The 23,848-nt window shown below is 42.9% G+C and overlaps 2 protein-coding genes and 1 pseudogene across 4 annotated transcripts; all 3 read right to left on the bottom strand.

Annotated features, from left to right (window-relative positions):
- Positions 1 to 983: 983 nt before the first annotated feature.
- LOC311129607 (ankyrin repeat and SOCS box protein 13-like) lies at positions 984 to 5,902 on the bottom strand (annotated as a pseudogene). The gene is made up of 6 exons (XR_014615321.1): positions 5,778 to 5,902; positions 5,164 to 5,326; positions 4,776 to 4,932; positions 4,563 to 4,697; positions 4,193 to 4,384; positions 984 to 2,463 (listed from the first exon to the last, which is right to left on the bottom strand). The product of XR_014615321.1 is annotated as an ankyrin repeat and SOCS box protein 13-like (transcript).
- A 116-nt stretch (positions 5,903 to 6,018) lies between these two features.
- On the bottom strand, positions 6,019 to 10,101 carry LOC311129675 (ankyrin repeat and SOCS box protein 13-like). 2 transcript variants are annotated; one of them, XM_084162064.1, is made up of 7 exons: positions 10,058 to 10,101; positions 9,710 to 9,739; positions 9,314 to 9,501; positions 9,000 to 9,156; positions 6,948 to 7,082; positions 6,539 to 6,730; positions 6,019 to 6,449 (listed from the first exon to the last, which is right to left on the bottom strand). In XM_084162064.1, exons 3-7 carry the CDS (start codon positions 9,404 to 9,406, stop codon positions 6,319 to 6,321), a joined length of 708 nt encoding a protein of 235 aa, XP_084018190.1. In that variant the 5' UTR covers positions 9,407 to 9,501; positions 9,710 to 9,739; positions 10,058 to 10,101; the 3' UTR covers positions 6,019 to 6,318. The 2 variants fall into 2 exon arrangements, with proteins under 2 accessions (XP_084018190.1, XP_084018189.1); XM_084162063.1 differs by lacking the exon at positions 10,058 to 10,101 and having other exon boundaries at positions 9,710 to 9,795.
- Positions 9,806 to 21,941, bottom strand: LOC311129674 (rab GDP dissociation inhibitor beta-like). Its single transcript, XM_084162062.1, has 11 exons — positions 21,793 to 21,941; positions 15,259 to 15,366; positions 14,822 to 14,921; positions 14,311 to 14,445; positions 13,831 to 14,029; positions 13,384 to 13,515; positions 12,943 to 13,042; positions 12,653 to 12,824; positions 12,107 to 12,251; positions 11,958 to 12,012; positions 9,806 to 11,846 (listed from the first exon to the last, which is right to left on the bottom strand). Exons 1-11 carry the CDS (start codon positions 21,835 to 21,837, stop codon positions 11,691 to 11,693), a joined length of 1,347 nt encoding a protein of 448 aa, XP_084018188.1. The 5' UTR covers positions 21,838 to 21,941; the 3' UTR covers positions 9,806 to 11,690.
- Between the last annotated feature and the right edge of the window lie 1,907 nt (positions 21,942 to 23,848).

Raw genomic sequence — 23,848 nt, forward strand, 5'->3', positions numbered from 1 at the left:
TACAGCTACCCTTTGGTCTCCCATACAAGGTTTTAACCAAGCCCAGCCCAGATTAGCTATGATATTTGTCACTGACTATTACCAATGTGCGATCATGAGAATGATTATAGAAATAGATTCACTGTTGCTATCGAAGTCATTCCAAAGGCTAGGTTTAACAAAGCAAATGAAATGTGCCCATACTTTTATAATCAACAATGATGCTATTTAGGCCTATAAGGCATTTGCAAATTCATCAACAGCAATTGTTTGAATTCAACCCAGAATTCAACTAACAATAGACAATACAATAGGCCTAGGGTTTCGAGCTCTGGTTGATTTCAAATGTATTGATATTCAGTGATATTGAATTGTGTTTGGTTGTGAACACAACCAAATATCAACATTTGAAGGAGATGTATATTTTTATTGGATAGTTCCATCTGTGCCACTGACTTAGTCTGGCTTTAATTCCAGTTTGTCTACAAATAAAAAATGTATATCTTGGATTCATGTCTCCATCTCGACCTAAAATCTAAGTTGAAGAATAGCATAAAATCAAATCAAACTTTATTTAAAGTGCATTTAAAGTCTGATTTAGTCCTATTCTATAACCTCGACTTTTGGTTGAGATCGAGACGTGAATCCAACATAGCAATTATTAATTTGTAGACAAACTGGAAGTAAATTCAGACTAAGTCAATGGCTCAGATGGAACTATCAAAGCTGAATATAAATCTCCTTTAAATTTTGATATTTGGTTGTGATGTCAACAAAACACAATTCAATATTACTTTTGTAATACAGTAAATAGTCTATCTTAAAAATGAATGTAACATCCAAACTAAAAAAATGAGTAACACATACACAACCATTTGGAGGTTACTGTAATCATATAAAGCGTGCATGTGCAAGATAGCAATGCATAGGTCATCGCAGGTCTGTGGAGATCTTCACAATTGCTGTAATAATCTGCACAGAATCTCAAACAGCATTTATCTCTTGCACCCATGTACTTTTAATGTAATCTCAACTGCAATACAGGTAATTTGGTTCTGCTATTAGATTAAGCACAGTGATATATCAATATCTGACATTGTATTCTCATTTGAGCTTTGCTGTGCTTTTAAAATGGTTGAAAGCGCAGTGATAAACATTTGGGTGACAACTAAACCAAAAATGTACATTGTTTTTCCATTGGAATTTAGATGGTTGAAAGCAGTGATAAAACATTAGAAATTCAACTAACTTTTGGCTGTCTTTTTGAGTGGGTTAATATAGGTTGTAATCTCATTGATTAACGTCTCAACCAAATATTACCCAATTATCCACACTGAAATTAGGTAGTGTGCCCAGTGGGGTGAGATTAAATAGGTCATCATCTTTTATAAACACACTTTGTGATTAATGCACATTGCCTTACATAGACATCATTTTGATAATAACAGACACATTTCTCTGTTCCCATTATTAAGATGGATTATGTCAAACAACAACAGTACCAATACAGTGTCCAAAGAGACATCGTGTAACTCTGAGGAATCCATACATCACCCTCATCCCACACCCCAAAAACAGACAATGTATTCAGGTCTGGGACATTTCAGCTATAGCGGATGCAACAGATCAGAGACGCTAACAGTAAAAAAGCAGGATAGTTTTCCATGGTGCTTCTCTGTTGCCTGGATTCCACAACGTCCGACTCAAACACATCCAGTTGTCAGGTGTGGTTTCCGTTCCGATGTCAGGGAGGAATCTGGGATACACTGTGTCATCTGGAGAGTGTCAACAGGAACGCTGCTCATCCTCCTGCTGCAACACCGTTTCTCATTCCTGAGGATGTATCGGAGATCTGGGATGTGTTGCTAACGGTTGTGTTGCTGCTGCATTGTCATGGCGACTAAGATGCTGGTGTAGTGTCCACAGCTGGTGTTGCAGAGTGGACAGGATAAGCTGCCAAAATCACTTCCTCTCCTCCATTTCTTTTCTCCTCTCCCCTCTTCCCTGTTTTCCCTGAGGGCCTTATGTAGGTTTACAAGATATGGAAGCTCTAAGAATAAAATGTATCTGAAAAGTCCCCATTAAAACCTCCTATGCTTGTTATTTAAATATGTATCTAATGTGTTGATATGGCACACATTCTGAAGACATCAAAGAGAAAAGTGCTCCGCTTAAAAAGACTGTTGGTTTGTACATTTGGAAACCTGTGCTTTGCTGTATGCATATTATTTTTATGCATCTAATCTAGTGGTATCTAAGGTTCAGACTGTAGCATTTTGATAATTGTGATGTTTGATTGAAAGGTTTCAGTCTCTGAGCTTCCTTCCTTCTCCTTAGTAAGATAATGGTGTCAGGGTCAGTGGTAACAGAGGAAGCTAATGATTTGCTTTGGTATGTCCAGTTGAACTACGACCTCCAGAGCTCTGATACCCAGCATCGTCCTCAGGGCCACTCTGCTCAGCTGCTGCAGACTCAATGGAGTACCTACAGGCAGACAATCACAAGGGTTTATGGGAGATGTAGGCTCTATCCACAACATATAGAACACAGAAATAGAGTATTCAAGTGTCAATACACAGTCAGAGATATGTGTCCTCTTTAGTATCTTTAAAGACTGGAGCTTCTGAGCAGTGATTTTATGTTGTAGTTTGCTTGCATAACTCAACAATAGGACTCAATAAAACATGTGTTGAGCAAATGTTTAAAGCTGTATAATAATAATTAATAATAATTGTTCATTTAGCAGACGCTCTTATCCAGAGCGACTTACAGGAGCAATTAGGGTTAAGTGCCTTGCTCAAGGGCACATCGACAGATTTTTCACCTAGTCAGCTCGGGGATTAGAACCAGTGACCTTTCGGTTGCTGGCACAACGCTCTTAACCACTAAGCTACCTGCCGCCCTATGTCACAATGTCCTTGCACTTCATAAAATAACATTTAAGTTTTTCCTCCCAAGAGGTGTCTGATGCCTAGGATACTGTTGCTGTGTGGCTTCTCACACAGACCTGGTCGCACATTCCACGAGTGGCTCTGTGGCAGAGGAATCTGTCTGGGTTTGGGTCTCATCGTCAGTTACCGACCCGTAGCTTAGCTGAATGTTATAGACCAGTAATAATTGATGAGCCCCAGGGAACATGAGTAGGAGAGACATTAACTTGAGGGACAGGACAGATGGACTTAGCCTATGTTAAAAATACTGGAGAAATATCTTTCTGACGTAAGACTGAGTATCGTCAGGGGTTAAAGTAAGCTTGTACGGTCCGGTATTGAGTCCCAAAAAAAGAAATAGTGGGGATATGCCGTACCGGTAAAACATGAGCCTATCACAATAATTAAAACAAAATGACAAGAAAACTGTAGGCTTTTACAACATTTTTATCATGACCACGTCAGCCGCATGAAAAATGAGCGAATGAACTTGAAAATGGGTGGTTTCAAAATGCGGTGTGGTTCGACGAGAACACTGACATTTTTTCCAAGGTAGAGACGACTGGCCAAGACATGCACGCTGACCTCAATTCAGGCTACAAGTAGACGCATCAATTCAGGCTACAAGTGTAGGCACAATGACTATCGTAGAATGTCATTACACTTTTTGGTGTTTTAACAGATGTTTCTTTCCATTCATAAAATGGGGGGTGCACAGATCACTGTTTGGTGCTGGAATTCATTTGTGAGCGGACAAACGTGCGTGAGTGTAGCCTACATGAGCCTTTTATGGTTTGACATCAGATGAAAACATCATGACTGGTTGTGTTTATGCCACATTAAAAGGTAATACATTTTAGTTAAGTTAAATGACAAATCTTTACTACTAGAACCACAGAGATCATATTCAATTAATAGGGATTCTACTGTATATGTCAATCTATAATTAAAAAGGAAATGTGCACGTGCATACACACATAAGAGGTCCCGTACCAGGAAGAAATTTAATCTACCTTCACCCAAGTATTGTGTACCAATTAAGAAGTGTTCAAACAGCTGTTTTTGATGGGTTCAACATGATCAACATCATCAAGTTTTTATTTTCATTATTTACTTTTCCACTACCTGTTACTTTTTTATCCTAAATGATGAGCAATGGGCACCACCTACTGGTGACAATGTGACATTGCTTAGAAATCCAAAAAAACATATGGGTGCAGTACATGTCTATTGCTTATAACTGGTAACTATAGTATAAAAACCTCTCTCACACTGTGACTTACTTTCATAAAACTCTAAGCAGAGTGCAGCGGGAGAGCCGGGTTCAATGTAGTCAATGGGCTTCTTATTCTTTTTGTCTTTGGCCTAGACGTTCGCCCCAAACTCCACCAGCAGGTCGATCATGTCTACACTCTTCACTTTAGCAGCATGGTGCAGGGCCGTCTTGTGCAGCCGAGCATAATTCACTTTGGCACCTGAGAAAGCAAATGACACACAAAAGAGGTTATTACTAAAGGTGCACTCCAGAGTTGGGACCTCAAACCCAGGGATTTATTCTCTATTCAGGTTTATCGTCATTGTGATCTTCTTCTTCACAATCAGATAATTTGTTGTTAGATAGTGCTATTCTCTAGACTATTCTCTAATGCTGACCTGCGTTGAGTAGCGCCTTGACACAGTCTGTGTGTTCGTTGGCACATGCCACATGTAGTGGGGTCCCATAGTACAGGTCATATGCCTCCAGACTGGCACCTTTAGCGATCATGATCTTCACAACGTCAGCATTACCTGAGACACAAGAACAGACTGTCACCCGTTCTCAAACAATCTTGATGCACACTCATTCTACACCTGTCACACACTTACCCCCCATGCAGGCTTCGTGTAGGGGTGAGGTGGTCCGGGAAGAGAGGGTGGGGTTCACCTTGGCCCCATGCTCCAGCAGCATCCTCACACAGTCAAAGCTCCCGACCGAGCAGGCCTCACACAGAGGGGTGCTACCGTCCGTGTTACGGGCATCCACCTACAGAACAACACAGCCATTATACATATCCTAACTACCTGTAAAGAACAAATTACTTTCTCTTGTCTCTATCTTTAACCTGTGTTGAGTCTGGGTCACACCTTTCTCCTGCGATATGACTAGAGTGTGGGTTGACAATCCTGTATTCTTCTTAGTCATATGGCTATCCTGCCTCATGTATTGCCGATATTTCTCTTATCTCTCTCTCCCTCAACTTAGTGACAGTCTCACCTGTGCTCCAGCATCCAGTAGCAGCCTGACACACTGGGTCTGCCCCATTTCACATGCCTCATGGAGGGGGGTGATGGAGTCCACAGCCACTATGTTGACGGAGGCTCCGCTCTGGATGAGCTGCTGCAGCTGGGCAACATGTCGGTCCTCTCCGACCAGCAGCCTGGGGCAAGCCACACAGTCAACAGCCAGAGAGCAAACAGCAAAAGAATACATATGGTACTCTGTAGCTCAATTGGTAGAGCATGGCGCTTGTAACGCCAGGGTAGTGGGTTCGATCCCCGGGACCACCCATACGTAAAAATGTATGCGCACATGACTGTAAGTCGCTTTGGATAAAAGCGTCTGCTAAATGGCATATTATTATAATCAGCCGGCGCTAGGTGAGTGCATGCTAGATAGTCTCTGGTATTGACATCACATTTTGCAATCGTAAACCTTTACTTGACAATCTATATAGACTAAAACACAACATGGCACATATGTAGCTGGTTTACGTTGCTGTTATATCATGAACACATGCTTGCTAGCTAACGTTAATTAACTAGCTATGGCATGCAAATGAATGCTAGCTAGCATACAATTTCAAGGAGCCGAAATGCTTTCATACGCACCTATGTCTCCAAAGAAGTATGGTCTGGCAGTTTCAACCTCCATAATTTGGTCAAATCCCGTTTTATGTTGAAAAACTGTAAATTACGTCCCACGAGAAGTAAACACATTTGAGCTGTGTTTACATGCGGCACTGACACATCACGTGACTTGTTTTGACATGACCTTTGATGCGTGCGTTTGAGGGCATGCTGGGAGTTGTAGTGCAAATGTTTTGTCAAAATAATAATATTACTGCAAAAGTAGAGGACTGAAGTTGTTTGGCTTTATTTTCCCTAACCATACTAAAACAAGGGATCATCTGTATAGCATATTATAACATAATTGTAGCAGGCCTTCTTGAAATGTATTGTACAATTTATTGTTACTGCTTATAACACAGTAATGAATCCCATCATATTGTAGGTGTGTCCCACAGTAAGCAAAACATATGCAGAAGAAGATGAGATGTTCCAGCTTAGTATTCACGCTTTCTACTTTTCCTGATATTCCTTTGGGAATCCATCCATGATTCAGTTCATAATAAGGCAGCATCAGCACCCCTCATGTCTCACAGAGAATGTAGCTGATGGTACGTTGAGATATGTTCAGTTGACCTACGACCTCCAGAGCTCTGGTACCCAGCAACATCCTCAGAGCCACTCTGCTAAGTTGCTGCAGACTCAGAGGAGTACCTGGAGATAATCACAGGCACAATGACTCTAACGAAAGTCACATAAGGGATGGAATCCCAAATGGAAAATATTATTGCCTCAAGACTTACTTTCATAATACTGTAAGCATTGTTCAGTGGGAGAGCCAGGCTTGGTGTAGTCTATGGGCTTTTTGTTGTCATTGTCTGTGACATACACATTGCCTCCAAAGTCCACCAGTAACTCAATCATGTCCACCATCTCTACTCTGGCAGCATGGTGGAGAGCCGTCTCATGGAACTTAGCTGCATTCACCTTGGCACCTGGACAGAAAACACATTCTGTTTACAGTCGATATTACATTTTCTCTGGAAAATGTGGCTTAGTGGCAGATTTGTAAATGAAATTCCAGTGTCCGCTCAGTATAACAAATACTTGTATGTAAAACGTATTCATAAACACTGTATAGTCATACAGAGCCATTGATATGAATACAGCAGTCGCCTGAGACAATGTTTCCCTCTTCGTCCCCATCCTCACCTGCTTTGAGCAGCACCCTGGCACAGTCCACATGCTCCTTGGCACAGGCAGCATGTAGCGGGGTACCGAACTGGAGGTCAAAGGCCTCTAGCAAGGCTCCATGCGCTATCATTAGCCTCGCTATATCTGCATTACCTAAAGTATATAGACAGATACGAAACGGTTTCATTATATATGAAGGACTCACACATACAGTGGGGGAAAAAAGTATTTAGTCAGCCACCAATTGTGCAAGTTCTCCCACTTAAAAAGATGAGAGAGGCCTGTAATTTTCATCATAGGTACACGTCAACTATGACAGACAAATTGAGAATTTTTTTTCTCCAGAAAATCACATTGTAGGATTTTTTATGAATTTATTTGCAAATTATGGTGGAAAATACGTATTTGGTCACCTACAAACAAGCAAGATTTCTGGCTCTCACAGACCTGTAACTTCTTCTTTAAGAGGCTCCTCTGTCCTCCACTCGTTACCTGTATTAATGGCACCTGTTTGAACTTGTTATCAGTATAAAAGACACCTGTCCACAACCTCAAACAGTCACACTCCAAACTCCACTATGGCCAAGACCAAAGAGCTGTCAAAGGACACCAGAAACAAAATTGTAGACCTGCACCAGGCTGGGAAGACTGAATCTGCAATAGGTAAGCAGCTTGGTTTGAAGAAATCAACTGTGGGAGCAATTATTAGGAAATGGAAGACATACAAGACCACTGATAATCTCCCTCGATCTGGGGCTCCACGCAAGATCTCACCCTGTGGGGTCAAAATTATCACAAGAACGGTGAGCAAAAATCCCAGAACCACACGGGGGGACCTAGTGAATGACCTGCAGAGAGCTGGGACCAAAGTAACAAAGCCTACCATCAGTAACACACTACGCCGCCAGGGACTCAAATCCTGCAGTGCCAGACGTGTCCCCCTGCTTAAGCCAGTACATGTCCAGGCCCGTCTGAAGTTTGCTAGAGTGCATTTGGATGATCCAGAAGAGGATTGGGAGAATGTCATATGGTCAGATGAAACCAAAATATTGGTAAAAACTCAACTCGTCGTGTTTGGAGGACAAAGAATGCTGAGTTGCATCCAAAGAACACCATACCTACTGTGAAGCATGGGGGTGGAAACATCATGCTTTGGGGCTGTTTTTCTGCAAAGGGACCAGGACAACTGATCCGTGTAAAGGAAAGAATGAATGGGGCCATGTATCGTGAGATTTTGAGTGAAAACTTCCTTCCATCAGCAAGGGCATTGAAGATGAAACGTGGCTGGGTCTTTCAGCATGACAATGATCCCAAACACACCGCCCGGGCAACGAAGGAGTGGCTTCGTAAGAAGCATTTCAAGGTCCTGGAGTGGCCTAGCCAGTCTCCAGATCTCAACCCCATAGAAAATCTTTGGAGGGAGTTGAAAGTCCGTGTTGCCCAGCGACAGCCCCAAAACATCACTGCTCTAGAGGAGATCTGCATGGAGGAAGGGGCCAAAATACCAGCAACAGTGTGTGAAAACCTTGTGAAGACTTACAGAAAACGTTTGACCTGTGTCATTGCCAACAAAGGGTATATAACAAAGTATTGAGAAACTTTTGTTATTGACCAAATACTTATTTTCCACCATAATTTGCAAATAAATTCATTAAAAATCCTACAATGTGATTTTCTGGATTTCTTTTTCTCATTTTGTCTGTCATAGTTGACGTGTACCTATGATGAAAATTACAGGCCTCTCATCTTTTTAAGTGGGAGAACTTTGGTGGCTGACTAAATACTTTTTTCCCCCACTGTATCTATACACATACGGTGAATCCTCCTCACACCCACCCCTTCTCTTGCACTCCTACCTCACTCGCCCCTTATCGCCTCATCTTAGCTCTTCCTCCAGTCCTCTCAAGTCCTTTTACCTCTCCTTCTAAAAACCCATTCCACCAGTCTCTTCCCTCCTATCCTGGTCAGTCTTCCCTCTCTTGCCCTGTTTTTTCCCTCCTCCAGTCCACCTGACCCTGTCTTATCACTATTTCCCCAGTCATATACCCCCTCATCATGCCCCAGTCTTACCCTTAATGCAGGCCTCATGCAGGGGAGAGGCAGTGAGTGCTGTGAGGGAGGGGTTGACTTTGGCTCCATGTTCCAGCAGCATCTTTGCACACTCCAGGCTCCCTGCAGCACAGGCGTTACAGAGAGGAGTGCTGCCATGGATGGTCCTCACGTCCACCTGGGGGAGAGGGGGTATAGAGGAAGGAATAGAGAGATAGATGGAGGGGACCACTACTGCTACACATGCTGTAGGTGTATTGGTGTCTCCTGCTACCCAATATGAAATGTGTCATTATCGTTCTACAGCTCTATATATTTAGCCCTAGCTGTCTCACCTGAGCCCCTGCATCTAGTAGCAGTCGGGCACAGTTTGGATGTCCCTGGATGCAAGCGTCATGAAGCGGAGTGATGTTGTCTACTGTCACCATGTTTACAGCTGTTCCATCCTCAATCAGCTGTTTCACTTGAAGGGCCCTGCCTAAGGACGCGGCCTCATGCAACGCGGTTCGGTCTGCCCAAAACCCTAGTAGGAAGGGGAGAGGCTCTGGCTCAAACGCGACCGGTTGCGTATTTAGGCATTGGTTGCGCAATTATGCGTTCATCCACTGAACATTGTTGGGCAATGAATAAAAGCAAACATATTTACATTTACCACTTTACCGTCCATAATTTGAATTTATGTAGGTCAGATTGAAAAGTTGATAACCAGTTTTCCCAAATCGAAGACTCACCAATATCTCCAAAGTTCGAACGCCGTGCAGCTGTCATTTCCATTATTGCAGGATTTTCCATCGATAAATATTAGCGTGACAGATAACAAAATCAACATGAGTGCACTGGGTTTATTTATAGGAACAGCGTCCATGTGACGATATATGTTATGATAGTGACAGGGATCAGCAGAGGCTTCTGGGAGTTGTAGTTCTAAGCTTGTGAATTACTTAGGACTTTGAAGTACGTATTTACCTACCATGTTGTAGGAGCTTTTTGATTTTGTGGACATGCCATGTTAACAGTGCATTTTACCATTACACATTAAAACAGTTACAAATATGCAGCCATATTAATATGATACCAACCAGCCAATACAGGAATTCATCAAATCCAGAGTAATCTTTGCACTTCATTAAAGGATGGTCTTTGTCACACAAATCAGACTGTTCTTGTCTATGTTTTTAGTCCTGCATCAATGAATAACTCAAAGGTCCTCTTCAGTGCAAAGTTCATAGATGCTTCAGCAGACAGTTTAGGTTGATATCATAACATAGTATTAAAGAGGAAGTTTCAAAGGCAAAGCTCCTGATACTCAAATGACCACATAAAAGCCCATCAGACAGCAATATTACATTTACATTTTAGTCATTTAGCAGATGCTCTTATCCAGAGCGACTTACAGGAGCTAATTGTTCCTGTAAGTCGCTCTGGATAAGTGCCTTGCTCAAGGGCACGTCGACAGATTTTTCACCTAGTCGGCTCGGGGATTAGAACCAGCGACCTTTCGGTTACTGGCACAACGCTCTTAACCACCAAGCTACCTGCCTCCCCTATTCTCATCAACTCACTACTGAATAAGGACAACAATTACTTTTGTTTTTTCACAAGTTATTTTTTACTTTGCAGTACAGAAATCATTTGAGCACCATCTTTTTGTAATCTTTTTTTTATATTGATGACATTTAAACAGGGCCCTTGTCATATCAATACTGCCATAGTAGACATTTGGTCCTTTTAAAGCAATTAGTCAACTTTAACACAAATCCCCCAACCTGCTTCAGTCTGCTCGGGTCTGTTCATTTTTAATAGTAAAGGAAAGAATAGTCTATGACATTATGGTTACTCAAGCTCCTTCAAACAGGTCCAGGTAGTTTGCCTTCTTGCTGGACTATACTTGCTCGTTCAGTGGCTTGGCCTAGGTACAGTAAGATGCCTTGCCCAGGGCTGGCTACTAGAGGCTGGAAATGAGCCACTAGGACAAGGGGGCTGATAAATGAAAACAAGGCACCCCAATCACAATCGATGGGGTATATATATTAGCTGGTCACGGAAACAATTAAAAGCTTCCTCTTTCTCCCTCACATGGTTATTGGTGGCCAAATGAAGCTTTGCTGGCCAAACCCTTTTTTTGTTACGGCCTGTTAGGAATAGTGCTTCATTATAACCGGAACAAGCCAAGCCACTCACTTACCTCCCTCACAACAACGAAAACACCTGACAAGAAAAATACAACTGATCTGATCACAAATCATGATTCACGTCCCCAAAACACTTATGCTTTTACATGGTTGTGTTATTTTCGGTAGTTGAACAAAATAGATTTGACCCTCCCACACTTAAAATACTACACTGTGGTACTGTTTTCTTTTGATTGATCAATTGATTTGGCATCTTTGGACTAAACGCCCTCACCCAGGAGAGAAAATTATCAGTTAGTTACATTATGAAGAATGAAGGGTGTATGTATACCAATGTTCAGTGCAACAACGTCTGAATGTGATTATAAAAAGCATAACTCCCATCTGGCCCCCTTTTCCAGCAATGCTATATTATAACTTTATATATATTGTGAACTTCCGTAATGGGCAAAACATTTACTTGGATCATCAGCCAGCCCATTTATCTATATTTTTGTACGGTTTTCCTTATTTTTTTTAGATTTCAGCTGTCAACGGAAAACATCTGATATTCACGAGTGTTGCAGACTCGCTTGTTTCTCTACTGGTCAGCTGCGTCGCCGAAGATGTCGTTTTTCTTGCGCTCCATCTCGGCAAAGTCAAATTCTGTTCCCGTCATCCGCTTGTAGATGTCCTTGATGTCATCGCAGGTGGTCTCGAAGTGGGTGGTAGCGTCGTAGGTACGGGACATGAAGATCTACGCCAACAAAAAGAAAACGATGGTTAAACACAGGCAAACAAGAAAAGCAATAATTGTATTTTTGGATTGACTGGGGTAAGCAGCAAAAACCAGAAGTAATGGACCCACCTGGCTTTCAGCACCCATGTCAGTTGGTGCGTACTGGTCACTGATGCTCACAAACCTGCAGAGAGAAATGACAAAGTCACATCAACATGACCGTAGTTAAGACTAGTGGGAGACATCCAACATCAACAGTATAGCGATGAGGCTCGTACTTCTGCTCGACAGGCTCCAGCAGGTCCATGGCTGGTTTGACCTCCATCTCAGGGTTGTCCGTCTCCACCGTGGTGCTGACGATGGCCACATACTTCCCCTGTGCTGCCACATTATGAGTATAGGAGATCATGCACACGTAGATATCTGCAAAAAAAGAGATCAGCAAATTCAATATCTCACTCTTTGTCCGAGATGGGTGTGATTTGGGGCAGTGATACAGTTAGGTCCATGGCACCCTTCAAAGATTAATTTGATTCACTATCATCTCACCCTCAGCGGGATCAGAATAACTAGAAAAAAACAGTTCAGGGATACAGTAGCTTCAACCTAGCTTCCTTTTCCCCTTAAAACCGGATATGGGGTCCCCGCTCAGGCGTTTCTTTTATGCCTGCTACGTGATCTTACTATCATCTTAGTCTTATGTAGAGTACTTCAATTGGGTAGTTGAGTGTGAAGATGGTCCCTCATGTTCGATTTATAAAATCACATGTATTCTTTCCATAGCGGCCTTGCGTGGTGACGTCACTTCCTGCAGCGGGGCTCACCATGCTTCCTGTTGACCTGGTTCTGGGGGATGATGATCTGGCAGGAGTTGGCGTCGCTGGTGTTCTTGATGGGGTGGTTCATGATGCAGATAACCCGGATCACCTGACCCACCTTGGTGGTGCGGTCCATTAGATAGCTGGGATCGCAGATCAGCTGCTTGCAGCGGGCGATCTGAGGGGGGGAGAGGTTAAGTATTAGCATTAAGATTATGCTTTGTTTACACATGCCTTCCTTTAGTCCTCAGAGTATGGCCTCTATATAAGCTGGGGAGAAATAACAAGATTCTTACCTCTCCCTCAGACTTGACTCCCACTACTTTTCCATCCTCCATGACGATCTCCTCAATGGGCTTGTTCAGCATGTAGGTTCCTCCATAGATAGCACTTAGTCTACGGGAGGGAGAGAACGAGAGGAAGAGATTCTGTAAAGCATGTTCAATTCTCTTAATGTCCATTTTAACTACAAGCACACGGTTCAGAATTCTATTGTATAATTTCATGGACTAGCACCCTTTTATATGAATTGAAAAGACCCATCTAAATTCTAACAATCCAACAACAAAACAAGAAGTAATCATTGGGCATACTGGTGAACATTGTATTTGTTTGGATTCAAATGAGCCAAACTTTTTTTTGCATAGTCAATGTCAACAAGCCAAAACAAGAATGAAACAAAAAGGCAGCTAGATGGAAAATGAGAGGTTAGAGATCAGAGTTGAGGTGAGCTTTACCTGGCAAACCCTTGGGGCAGCTCCCCCAGGCCGTAGAGGGGGTAGAGGTACGGACTCTTGCCGTATCTGGCCAGAGACTCACTGTACAGCTTGATCCTGTTTAGCGAGTCCATGCAAGGCAGGTCCAGGTACCTGAGAGAGAAGGGAAAGACAAGTATGAATCCAGTGCTTTCTTTGAATATACAACCATGTTTCTTGAAAGACTGGAAAATACAATGACTATCTTTGACACCCTGTGCTTGTGAGGCTGCCATGTCATCTAAGAGTATCATAACGGTGGAATTCCAGAATATTGCTATATCCTAATCCAGGCATTGTGAAATCTGATAATCAATGTAGTGCAACTGCAAACAAAACGACCTGGAACTCATCATTTTTAGTTGACCCCAAAATGGCCAAACACCTTCCATCTCTAGCTCAGCCAATAAGATGATGCAGGTGACTCACTCGTCTGTCCGGTAGAGGGCGAGTGAGTGTCCTGTGAAGTCGATGACGTCCTGGCCCAGGTCAAACTTCTTGAACACGTCCCTCATCGTCGTCTTGTTGGGGTCCACGCCCTCCATGGTCTTGGGGTCGTTTTCGTCGAAGTTAGCCACGAAAACCAGGAACTTCCTGAAGCGCCGTTTCTCAAACAGCCCCATCAGACCTGTAGGGGAGAGAGTTGTGCTATTCAGGGGTAGCTAATTATCTACATGATTGAGAGCTGAAAAGCAAGACAATACAGAAACAGTAAGAAGACATTTGGGTTACACTTGTGAAGACAGTAAGACATTTTGATAGGTCATCAATTCACTGTTTTAGACTGCTGTAAGCTGGATGGATATTAGCCTTTATTAAAAGTTAACTCTGCATTCAGTAAGCCTGAGCTTATCGGACATAAAAACCCAACCTCTCCTCTATTTCCCATAGTCCCCCTGTACCACTCACTGGATGCCAGGGCCTCGGTCTCGGTGGAGGGCACTTTGTAGATGCTGCCCTTCTTGTAGACGAAGCTGCCTTCGATCACCTTGAAGTCCAGGTAGCGCGTCACCTGTGTAATCAGCAGCATGCGGACCAACTGACCTGCACAGGTGAGACAGATCCACAAATCAGTGTTACCTTTCCCAGACAGGTTAGGAGAATACAATTCAATTCGAATCCCTTTTACATATGCAGCTTCATTAGGCTTCAAATTGAAAGCTCTCTCTGTTGCCTCATCCTCTGTCAACCACATCCAATCATTGCTAGGCAACAGGATCAGTCGCACTATCAACTATGACCACGACAACCACTGAACATTCCAGAATCACATTTTTGGTATTCATCCCTTCTTTGCCCCTGAGACCAAGGATGAAGTGTTTTAACTAAGGCCCAGAGCTTTTCCTTGTCTGGTGACATGGTCTGGAAAACTCCTGGCCCTAGTTAATATAATACATAAGAAGTGGTGATTAGTGTTTACCATTGGCCATGAGGAACTTAGGGATGAGGTCCACATTCCAGTCCCGGCCTTTTCCCATGGACTCCGGTGGGGCGCCTGGGAGACTGAAGCGCTTATACAGCTAAAAGAGAGAATAATTTGCCATTTTGTTGAAGCAGCATTTTAGCCACGAGGAATACAACAGAGTGCATATATAAGCAGCAACTGACTATATTGATCATGTGTTGTCAGCCCTTTAAGGATATTAAGATTAGTATGACTAGGTTCTTTGTTCTCTTTCTCATGCCTCGTCATTCAGATTCATACGGTTACAAACATTTCTGGGTGTAGGCATCCTGCCTGTTAGGTTGTGTAAGAGAATGTTGCAGTCTTTGTTTACGTCTTGTAGGCCCTGTCGAGGTTAGTCTTAGAGGTCAGTGCCTCAGAGGTCAAGCTGTAGAGGTCAGAGGTTTACTTACATCCTCCAGGGGAGTGATGGAGGCACTCTCTGCCCCGTAGTAGGAGTTCCGGTCCATGTGCAGGACCTTCTTCCCCTTCACCGACATGATCCCTGACAGGATGCATTCCTATTGGACGACAGACAGGAAGGAGAGGGGTTTGAGCGTCACAAATTACTTAAACCTGGATAGTGGCCAATATTGCACAGGTCAAACATTTGGAATGATAATGAAATCCTAGATATTGATTTTCATGTTTGAGATTGTATTGTTGTATGAATATTGCTGGTTTCAATATTTTTCCAGATAGGATTGTGTTTCATAATGGCAGACGCACAGACAGTCACGGTTTCGTTACGGCAGAAAATGCACTAAAAGCCTCACATTTCACACTAGACAAGGAAACATGAGGCTTTGTACTTAAAATGGATTAACACTGATTATATAGTGTAAGCAATCATTTAGCCTAATAAGAAGGAATTCCATAAAAAGAGGATTGATTTGGCACAACAGACAAACATGAAATCTACTGATTAATCTTCTGGGAGAGTAGACTTATGTAGCCTAACTGCCAGGACCTGCTAAGGCTGTGACTGAAGATGGCCTCAGTTCTGGTGTGTGTGTTGGCTACTTTTGATAAGAGGGCAGTGGAGGAGGGGGGAGGGGGGGCTGGTAGGACCAGAGTCAGAGTTAATTCAGTAAGATCTCCAGCCTGGTTCTTATTAACAGTAGGGATTGATTCCAGAATCTAGAACACAGAACTCTATTTAACATTCTCTGTTTGTCATTTTAGGGTAGAGGCAGTCTGTACTGACAGTGTCACCACAAACTAAAGGGTTTTAGCAATGGGCGCTAAAGCTAAAGAGGGGTGCTATGCAGAGAGGGGAGTAGGTTTGAGCGTCCAATTCAACTCACGCTCCATTTAAAATATGGAATTTAGGCTAGATCAGACAACCAAGCCGCCGATCAGCAGGTTTCTGTTTCTCCCTCTGCAGCGCTAGGCTGCGATTAGAGTTCCTCTGTCAAGGCAATAGTTCTAAGTTAGTCAAGAATCACGGGCTGCCTGGTACTGTACTGCTGGCCGGATGTATTATATTGGGGGGAAAAGAGGTGACAGGTTGTGTCTGATGGAGAGAGAGGGGGTGGCCTATTTTATAGGCTACATTGTGTTGACAATTACTAATAATACGACAAACACAGGACACCACAGCACAGTGTCATGATTCCACACTTCTGGTGCACATTGCAGCCGGGCCTTACAGAATGCATTATGTCACAGGAAGTGACACTGGTGTTGCTATTGTTTTAGTTTCCATCTCCCTAGAGTCAGCCACATTCAGATCGGGGCAATTTAGGACAGGGCTCCGGTGGACAAAAACAGCACCCCGCCCTACTGTTCCCGTCGTCATGGTGATACAGGGTCCCTGACCCACTAGCCTGCCCCATGCTAGCCTAGCCAACCCCTCTGTCTGTCTGGGGCTGGGCAAGTTTAAGGTAAGGACAGTACCATTTCCTCATCCTCAAGACACTGTAAAGCTAATTTTTAACTTACCCTGTAGACTATTAGGTTTCAGTTAAGTACAGTCCTCCACCCGTAATGTGAACACTGCATTTTCAGACCATGGGCCTAAACGTTACACAAACTGGGACTTTTACTGAGCTAAAAAAGCACTGACCGTTCAGGTCTCTCAGGAAAAAAAAAAATCAATGTCCACTTTCAGAGAGACACCTTGATGTCACTCAACAAGAGAATAAAGAGATGCAGGACTGCCTGCGCTGCACATCCGCAGTGGAAGCATGTGCTCATCTCACTGACTGGTAAGCTAGCACAAGCACATAAGGAATGTCTGTTTCATAAAAGAGAAGACATTTTAGAAAAGGTGCAAGTAATGCCTTTGGAACTTGCCTTTGATGTTCCATCCATAATGACCAAATTACCATTTTAGTACCAATTAGTATTTACAGATTTATTCATTTTGTGGGAAAAGGGCACCATAAAAGGAAGTGTTACTGAAAGTCCAAACGTGCCTTGAGGATTTCGGATTAGAGAAAAATACCTCTGCAAATATCTAAATTTGACCATGTGGGAAGGCAAGCTGTTCATAATGCCCTATTCATTTAGGAAGACAATCAGAGGAAGGCTGGAGACTTATGCGCAATATGGTTGGGTGGTGTAAGTTGTCCTGGTTTCCCATCACGGTTTTGTAAATCCATTAAATATACATGGAGGGCGGCAGATAGCCAAGTGGTTAGAGCGTTGGGCCAGTAAGAAAAAAGGTAGCTGGTTCGAATACCCAAGCCGTCAAGGTGAAAAACCTGTCGATGTGTCCTTGATCAAGGCACTTAACCCCAATTTGCTCCAGGGGCGCTGTTCTATTATGGTTGACCCTGTAAAACAACACATTTCTCTATCCGGTGAGTGACAATAAAACCATTTTTTTGTAGGTGCTGTAACTTCCTGAACAATATATGGCAGTAAATGGATGCCTAAAAATTGAGGAAACTTCTTCAAAGTGAATCTTTCTGGATCCACAGGCTCAACACACTGTCTCCTCTTGGCCCTAACGAGGAGTTCGACTTAACAATGTTTTTATAGTTAGAAAATGTCCAAATTATTGTGTGCTTTTTTAAAATCCTAATTGAATATTGTGTATATGTATGTTACTGTAAATATTGATCACATTCCTTGTCTATGGTCATATTTTGATACATTAAATGTTGATATTGTGAACCTGTTATATAGTTTTACCTCCTGTTTCAGGAAGTGATGTCACTGAGTACTGCCCCTATAGGACCATCCACCCCCACCTGGGATATGGATGCCTGATGAAGACCTAAGGGTTGACACGCTGTTATAATAAAATCACCTGGGAGCAGGAGCAGCAAAGTGCTGCGTTTTCCTTTTTTTTTTTTTTATGGATGCCTCCCAGACAAAATTTGGAGTGGCATGTGACTCAGGCAGCCCTGCTGTCTGTGTCGATCCCTTATAAATATAGGCTCTGACATTCTGCTGGGGGAAGCCTAGTCATCACAACCTCAGGCTGAAAGAGAGATGGGAAGAGACCAATCCTCAATGCAGGAAGAGTCAAACACAAGCAATAAAATATATTGAAGTGAGCGGGGAAATTTCATGGTTAAATCTTTAACACAGCAGCCCTATAAAAGCAGGTGGATTTTTATGATGAGTGATTGACTGAGGCCTACTCTGAAGATGGTAAAGTGTTGGGCGGCACTCTGAAGTTCAAAAGGCCACAGTCATATGAAAGGCAGAGGGACAGTGTGTGTCAGTGCCACTCTGGCTGACATTTCCCCACAACTCCTTCATGTGTGGCTCCATAAGGTCCAATATCTGGACTGCAAGAAGAGTGCATCTGTAATGTCATTCCGTACTCTGGCCACACACACAGTACTAGAACCATCACCTCATCTTCTTCCCTAGCTCTAATTGAATGACACTCAAAGTTGTTACCTAAATCTAACGCCTCCATGTTTCATCTACTACTGCAACCCTCTACTATCCTTTTATCAAGAAAAAGGTTCGCTTGGCCAGGACTCTCAAATGACATCACATGACAACCAACAGTATCAAGTGGTGGTTAAAAGAGGGGCTACAATATTGATGACCATGCCCTCCTGGGCCTCATCCTTTTAGTAAGGGGACATGTGGACAAGGACACCACTATCCCCCCCAACTCTCCCCCAGCCCAGTCCCAGATGTTGGGGAGACTAGAGGTGGATGTTTGCTAGGCCCCAGCTGCAGAGGGAGGAGGATACATACAATAAAAGCATATCCCAGAACAGCCAGTTCTCCTTTCCCCACCATGTCTTTCTCAACCACAAAGAGGAACCACATGTGCCACAATCAGTGTGGAGCTTGTGTGGCGGGCAGGGAGATGCTTGAATAAATGCCAAACAGAACTGGATACTTGCTAGGGTTGACCTGCATCAGAGGAAGTTGGACTTAAGCCTATCGCTCGTATCATACCACTGTATCATAGTATAATGGCGTCTACGTGATGCCTCAGAGCTCTTGGACAACGGTCTGTCTGGCTTTTGCAGAACTTAAACTTGCCTTATACTCTCGGTTCCTCTGTGACCGAACCACACCCACCTGCAGGCTAAAACAACACAGGAGTCACCAACCCTAAAGCCAACACTCTCAGACAGGCTGCCTACCCCTACCGCTGACAAGCCAAAATGCCTTCCTGACTGCCACATCCTGTTGGAGTGGTCTACACAAAACGTGACTGCGCAGGATTCTGAACGATTTCACACAATTCCTGGATGGAATATGGAATTCCTAAATTATGTAAACCTAGAATGTGCCAGTCAGTGTGACTGACAGTAAAGGAACTAGATAGACCTATATCAGTGAAAGTGAATTGCTGTCAAACCTTGGCAATGGATTGTTTCCCATGCAACAGTATGATTGTCTTCGTGTGCGCTATTGCTGAACTGTCATTTTTAACAAAACACTCCCCCACGTGAGTCAAACATACGAGACAGACAGGAAACTGTCAATAGATCATCTGAGTGAGGCCTCAGAGTACAGTAAATTCTATCACAGGTTTTTCCTGTCATGCCTCAACCGAGTGTTTTACGGCTGAGTAAAGCAGTGGCAACAACATACTATCAGTCATTTTGGTTCTCTCAATGTTTCCATGCATGTTCTTGTGAGCTAGCTACAAAATGTTTGAAAAGTAATATCCGTGACAGAATATCCTGCACGTTTTGGTTTTTGCCCTGGCACTACACAGCTGATTCAAATAATCAAATCATCAAGCTTTGATTTTTCGAGTCAGCTGTGTAGTGCTAGGGCAGGACAGAGTTTGGGAAATCCTGAGCTAAGTAACGTTAGCTAGCTACATTCGGGTTTGGTGGAGTAAGGTTCAGAAATTGCAGGTGTGGCTGTTGTTCACTACCCAATCATTTTACAAACACTGAGTTGGCTAGCTATTTATACTGAACAAAAATATAAAACGCAACATGATAGTGTTAGTCCCATGTTTCATGAGCTGAAATAAAATAACCCAGAAATGTTCCATACGCACAAAAAGCTTATTTCACATTTTGTGCACAAATTGTTTACACCCGTTAGTGAGCATTTCTCCTTTGCCAAGATAATCCATCCAACTGAAAGGTGTAGCATACCAAGAAGCTGTTTAAACAGCATGATCATTACACAGGTGTACCTTGTGCTGGGGACAAGAAAAGGCCACTCTAAAATGTGCAGTTTTGTCACACAACACAATGCCACAGATGTCTCAAGTTGAGGGAGCATACAATTGGCATGCTGACTGAAGAATTTCCGCACAAACTGTCAGAAACCGTCTCGGGGAAGCTCATTTGCGTGCTCGTCGTTTTGACCTGACTGCAGTTCGGCGTCGTAACCGACTTCATTTTCGTGCCATTCATCCACCGCCATCACCTCATGTTTCAGCATGATAATGCACAGCCCCATTTCGTAAAGGATCTGTACACAATTCCTGGAAGCTGAAAATGTCCTAGTTCTTCCAAGGCCTGCATACTCACCAGACATGTCACCCATTGAGCATGTTTGGGATGCTCTGGACCGACGTGTACCACAGGCACAGCGCGTTCCAGTTCCTGCCAATATCCAAAAACTTCACACAGCCATTGAAGAGGAGTGGGACATCATTCCACAGGCCACAATCAACAGCCTGATCAACTATGTGAAGGAGATGTGTCGCACTGCATGAGGCAAATGGTGGTCACACCAGACCAACAGATGCATATCTGTATTCCGGGTCATGTGAAATCCATAGATTAGGGCCTAATGAATTTATTTAAATTGACTGATTTCCTATATGAACTGTAACTCAGTAAAATCTTTGAAATGTTTGCATGTTGCGTTTATATTTCTGTTTATATATTTATGTTCAGTGTACTAACCCATCATAGGTACACCAGTTTGATTAGTTAACTAGTTAGCTAGCTAAACTGCTCTTGGAGAGAATCTCCTCCCCAAACAAACCAAAACCACCGCCTGTTAAACAGAAAAATCCAAACACTCATGAATAAAGCTTCATCGCATGATGATGGTACATAAATTATTATCCAACTCGAAAATTACACTAGTTTTGTATCACACTCAACATGAGAGCATATGGACACTTTTTCAAACTAAAGGACAATACACTGTCAAACTGGGACACGTTAGCCTAAACAAAGCTGTCATTACCTAGCTATCATGCTAACCAATTAGCTACCAATGCTAGCTAAATTTTCCAACTTGATTGATAAACAGCATGCATGAATGAGACTGAGGCACCCACCTTAAAATGACGTAAAAACTATTAGTAACTACCTAGCCAGCTACCGAAAGTTAAGTGTGAATGCAAACATTGACAGACGTGACCACTGACAGTAGTTAGCTAGCTAGCCTATTAGGCCCAGCCGATAGTTGAACTACGCTAGCTAGCGCCGTAGCGGGTTAGCAAAGCTCGCACAAAGTGGCAATCGAAGGAACATATTGCCTCTGAGCATTGCTTAGATTATTAAAGGAAGGAAATTGCATGATAAAATTATTCTCACCGTCAGTCCGGTACCCAGCACGATAACGTCGTATTCTTCATTCATTTTCCCAAGTATTTTCTCCTCTTTTCCTGAATATTGGCCCGAAGAAAATGGAGATCTGCAAAGCTGGAAATGAAAGGGGCTGCGGTTCAACGTCAAGCGATTCCGCTTCACTGTAGGGGAGGAGCCTATAGTCTTCTGTCAATAACGGGGAACATTTCTCCAATTGCTGGGTATTGATAATGAATCGATTATGTACTTATCAAAGGACATTTCCCTAAGGATCTTTTTCATAAGTGTCGTGCTTTTATTCATCTTGTAATTTGTAAAAGTCTACTGTAGCTACCGTACTCCACCACCTGCCTATGCTGAGTATTTATTTTGTCAGAGGTGTCCTCTTAATGACATTGTCCTTAGACAGCCACATTATACGGAGTGTGTAAATTATCTCCCATGTGTGCGTGTGTGTTCGTTTGCTATGCATAGATCACCTTGGTTCACTAAGCAACTCTTTCCCCGATGGACAGGATCCAGTCCACACTGCATCCTCAGTTTGCTTTGGTGAGTCATAAAGTCAGGTGACAAACCCACAATCATAACAACACATACACTCTCCTAATCCTTTCTTTAATCCTTCATATTCCAAGCTGCCACCTGGTATTAGGTCTAAAAACATATGCAGTGCCTCCAGAAAGTATTCACACCCCTTTACTTTTTCCACATTTTGTTGTGTTACAGCCTGAATTTAAAGTGGATTACATTTAGATTGTTGGTCACTAGCCTACACACTACCAAACATTTTCATAATTAAAAATGAAAAGCTGAAATGTCTTGTGTCAATAAGTATTCAACCCCTTTGTTATGGCAAGCCTAAATCATTTTAGGAGTAGAAATGTGCTTAACAAGTCACATAATAGTGCCGTGTAGCTCAGTTGGTAGAGCATGGCGCTTGTAACGCCAGGGTTGTGGGTTCCATTCCCATGGGGGGCCAGTATGAAAAATGTATGCACTCACTAACTGTAAGTCGCTCTGGATAAGAGTGTCTGCTAAATGTAAAATAATAAGTTGCATGGAGTCACTCTGTGTGCAATAATAGTGTTTAACATGATTTTTGAATGACTACTTCATCTCTGAAACCCCACACAGAATATCTGTAAAGTCCCTCAGTCAAGCAGTGAATTTCAAACACAGATTCAACCACAAAGACCAGGGAGTTTTTCCAATGCCTCGCAAAGAAGGACACCTATTGGTAGGAGGGTAAAAAAATAAAATAAAATAAAAGCAGACGTTGAATATCCTTTTGAACAAGGTGAAGTTATTAATTACACTTTTCATGGTGTATCAATACACCCAGTCACTACAAAAAGCCAGCAGCATACCACCCTGCATCCCACTGCTGGCTTGCCTCAGGTTAAGCAGGCTTAGTCTTGGTCAGTCCCTGGATGGGAGACCAGATGCTGCTAGATGTGGTGTTGATGTTGGAGGGCCAGTAGGAGGCACTCTTTCCTCGGGTCTGCAAAAAAATTTATCCCAGGGCAGTGAAATTTCCTTGTGTAGGGTGCTGTCTTTCAGATGGGATGTTAAATGGGTGTCTTGACTCTCTGTAGTCACTAGAGATCCCATGGCACTTATTGTAAGAGTAGGGGTGTTAACCCTGGTGTCCTGACTAAATTCCCATCGTGGCCACCTAATCATCCCCAGCTTCTGATTGGCTCATTCCTCTCCCCTGTAACTATTCCCCAGGTCATTGCTGTAAATTATAATGTATTCTCAATTTAGCTAGTTAAGTAAAAAATATATACAGGTGTCTTTCTTAACTCAGTTGCTGGAGAGGAAGGAAACTGCTCAGGGATTTCACCATGAGGCTAATGGTGACTTCAGGGCTCCTGAGTGGCGCAGCGGTCTAAGGCACTGCATCTCTGTCACTACAGACCCTGGTTCAATTCCAGGCTGTATCACAATCTGGCTGTGATTGGGAGTCCCATAGGGCAGCGCACAATTAGGCTGTCATTGTAAATAAGAATTTGTTCTTAACTTACTTGCCTAGTTAAATAAATAAAACATTTACATAGTT

This window comes from Coregonus lavaretus (assembly GCF_964263955.1).
Source record: "Coregonus lavaretus genome assembly, chromosome: 5".
Classification (NCBI taxonomy): Eukaryota; Metazoa; Chordata; class Actinopteri; order Salmoniformes; family Salmonidae; genus Coregonus; species Coregonus lavaretus.

What these genes read in the sequence shown, in the direction of transcription:
- LOC311129675 (XM_084162063.1), bottom strand. Translation starts at nt 9,770, where the DNA reads ATGGAAAATCCTGCAATAATGGAAATGACAGCTGCACGGCGTTCGAAC. An exon ending in GCATGAGGCCTGCATTAAGG is followed by an intron (nt 7,083 to 8,999) that starts GTAAGACTGGGG and finishes TATATACTTTAG; the next exon opens with GTAATGCAGATATAGCGAGG. An exon ending in ATGCTTACAGTATTATGAAA is followed by an intron (nt 6,450 to 6,538) that starts GTAAGTCTTGAG and finishes GATTATCTCCAG; the next exon opens with GTACTCCTCTGAGTCTGCAG.
- LOC311129674 (XM_084162062.1), bottom strand. Translation starts at nt 21,837, where the DNA reads ATGAATGAAGAATACGACGTTATCGTGCTGGGTACCGGACTGACG. An exon ending in GCCCTCTACCGGACAGACGA is followed by an intron (nt 13,516 to 13,830) that starts GTGAGTCACCTG and finishes CTTCTCTCTCAG; the next exon opens with GTACCTGGACCTGCCTTGCA. An exon ending in CTGGAGCCTGTCGAGCAGAA is followed by an intron (nt 12,013 to 12,106) that starts GTACGAGCCTCA and finishes TTCTCTCTGCAG; the next exon opens with GTTTGTGAGCATCAGTGACC.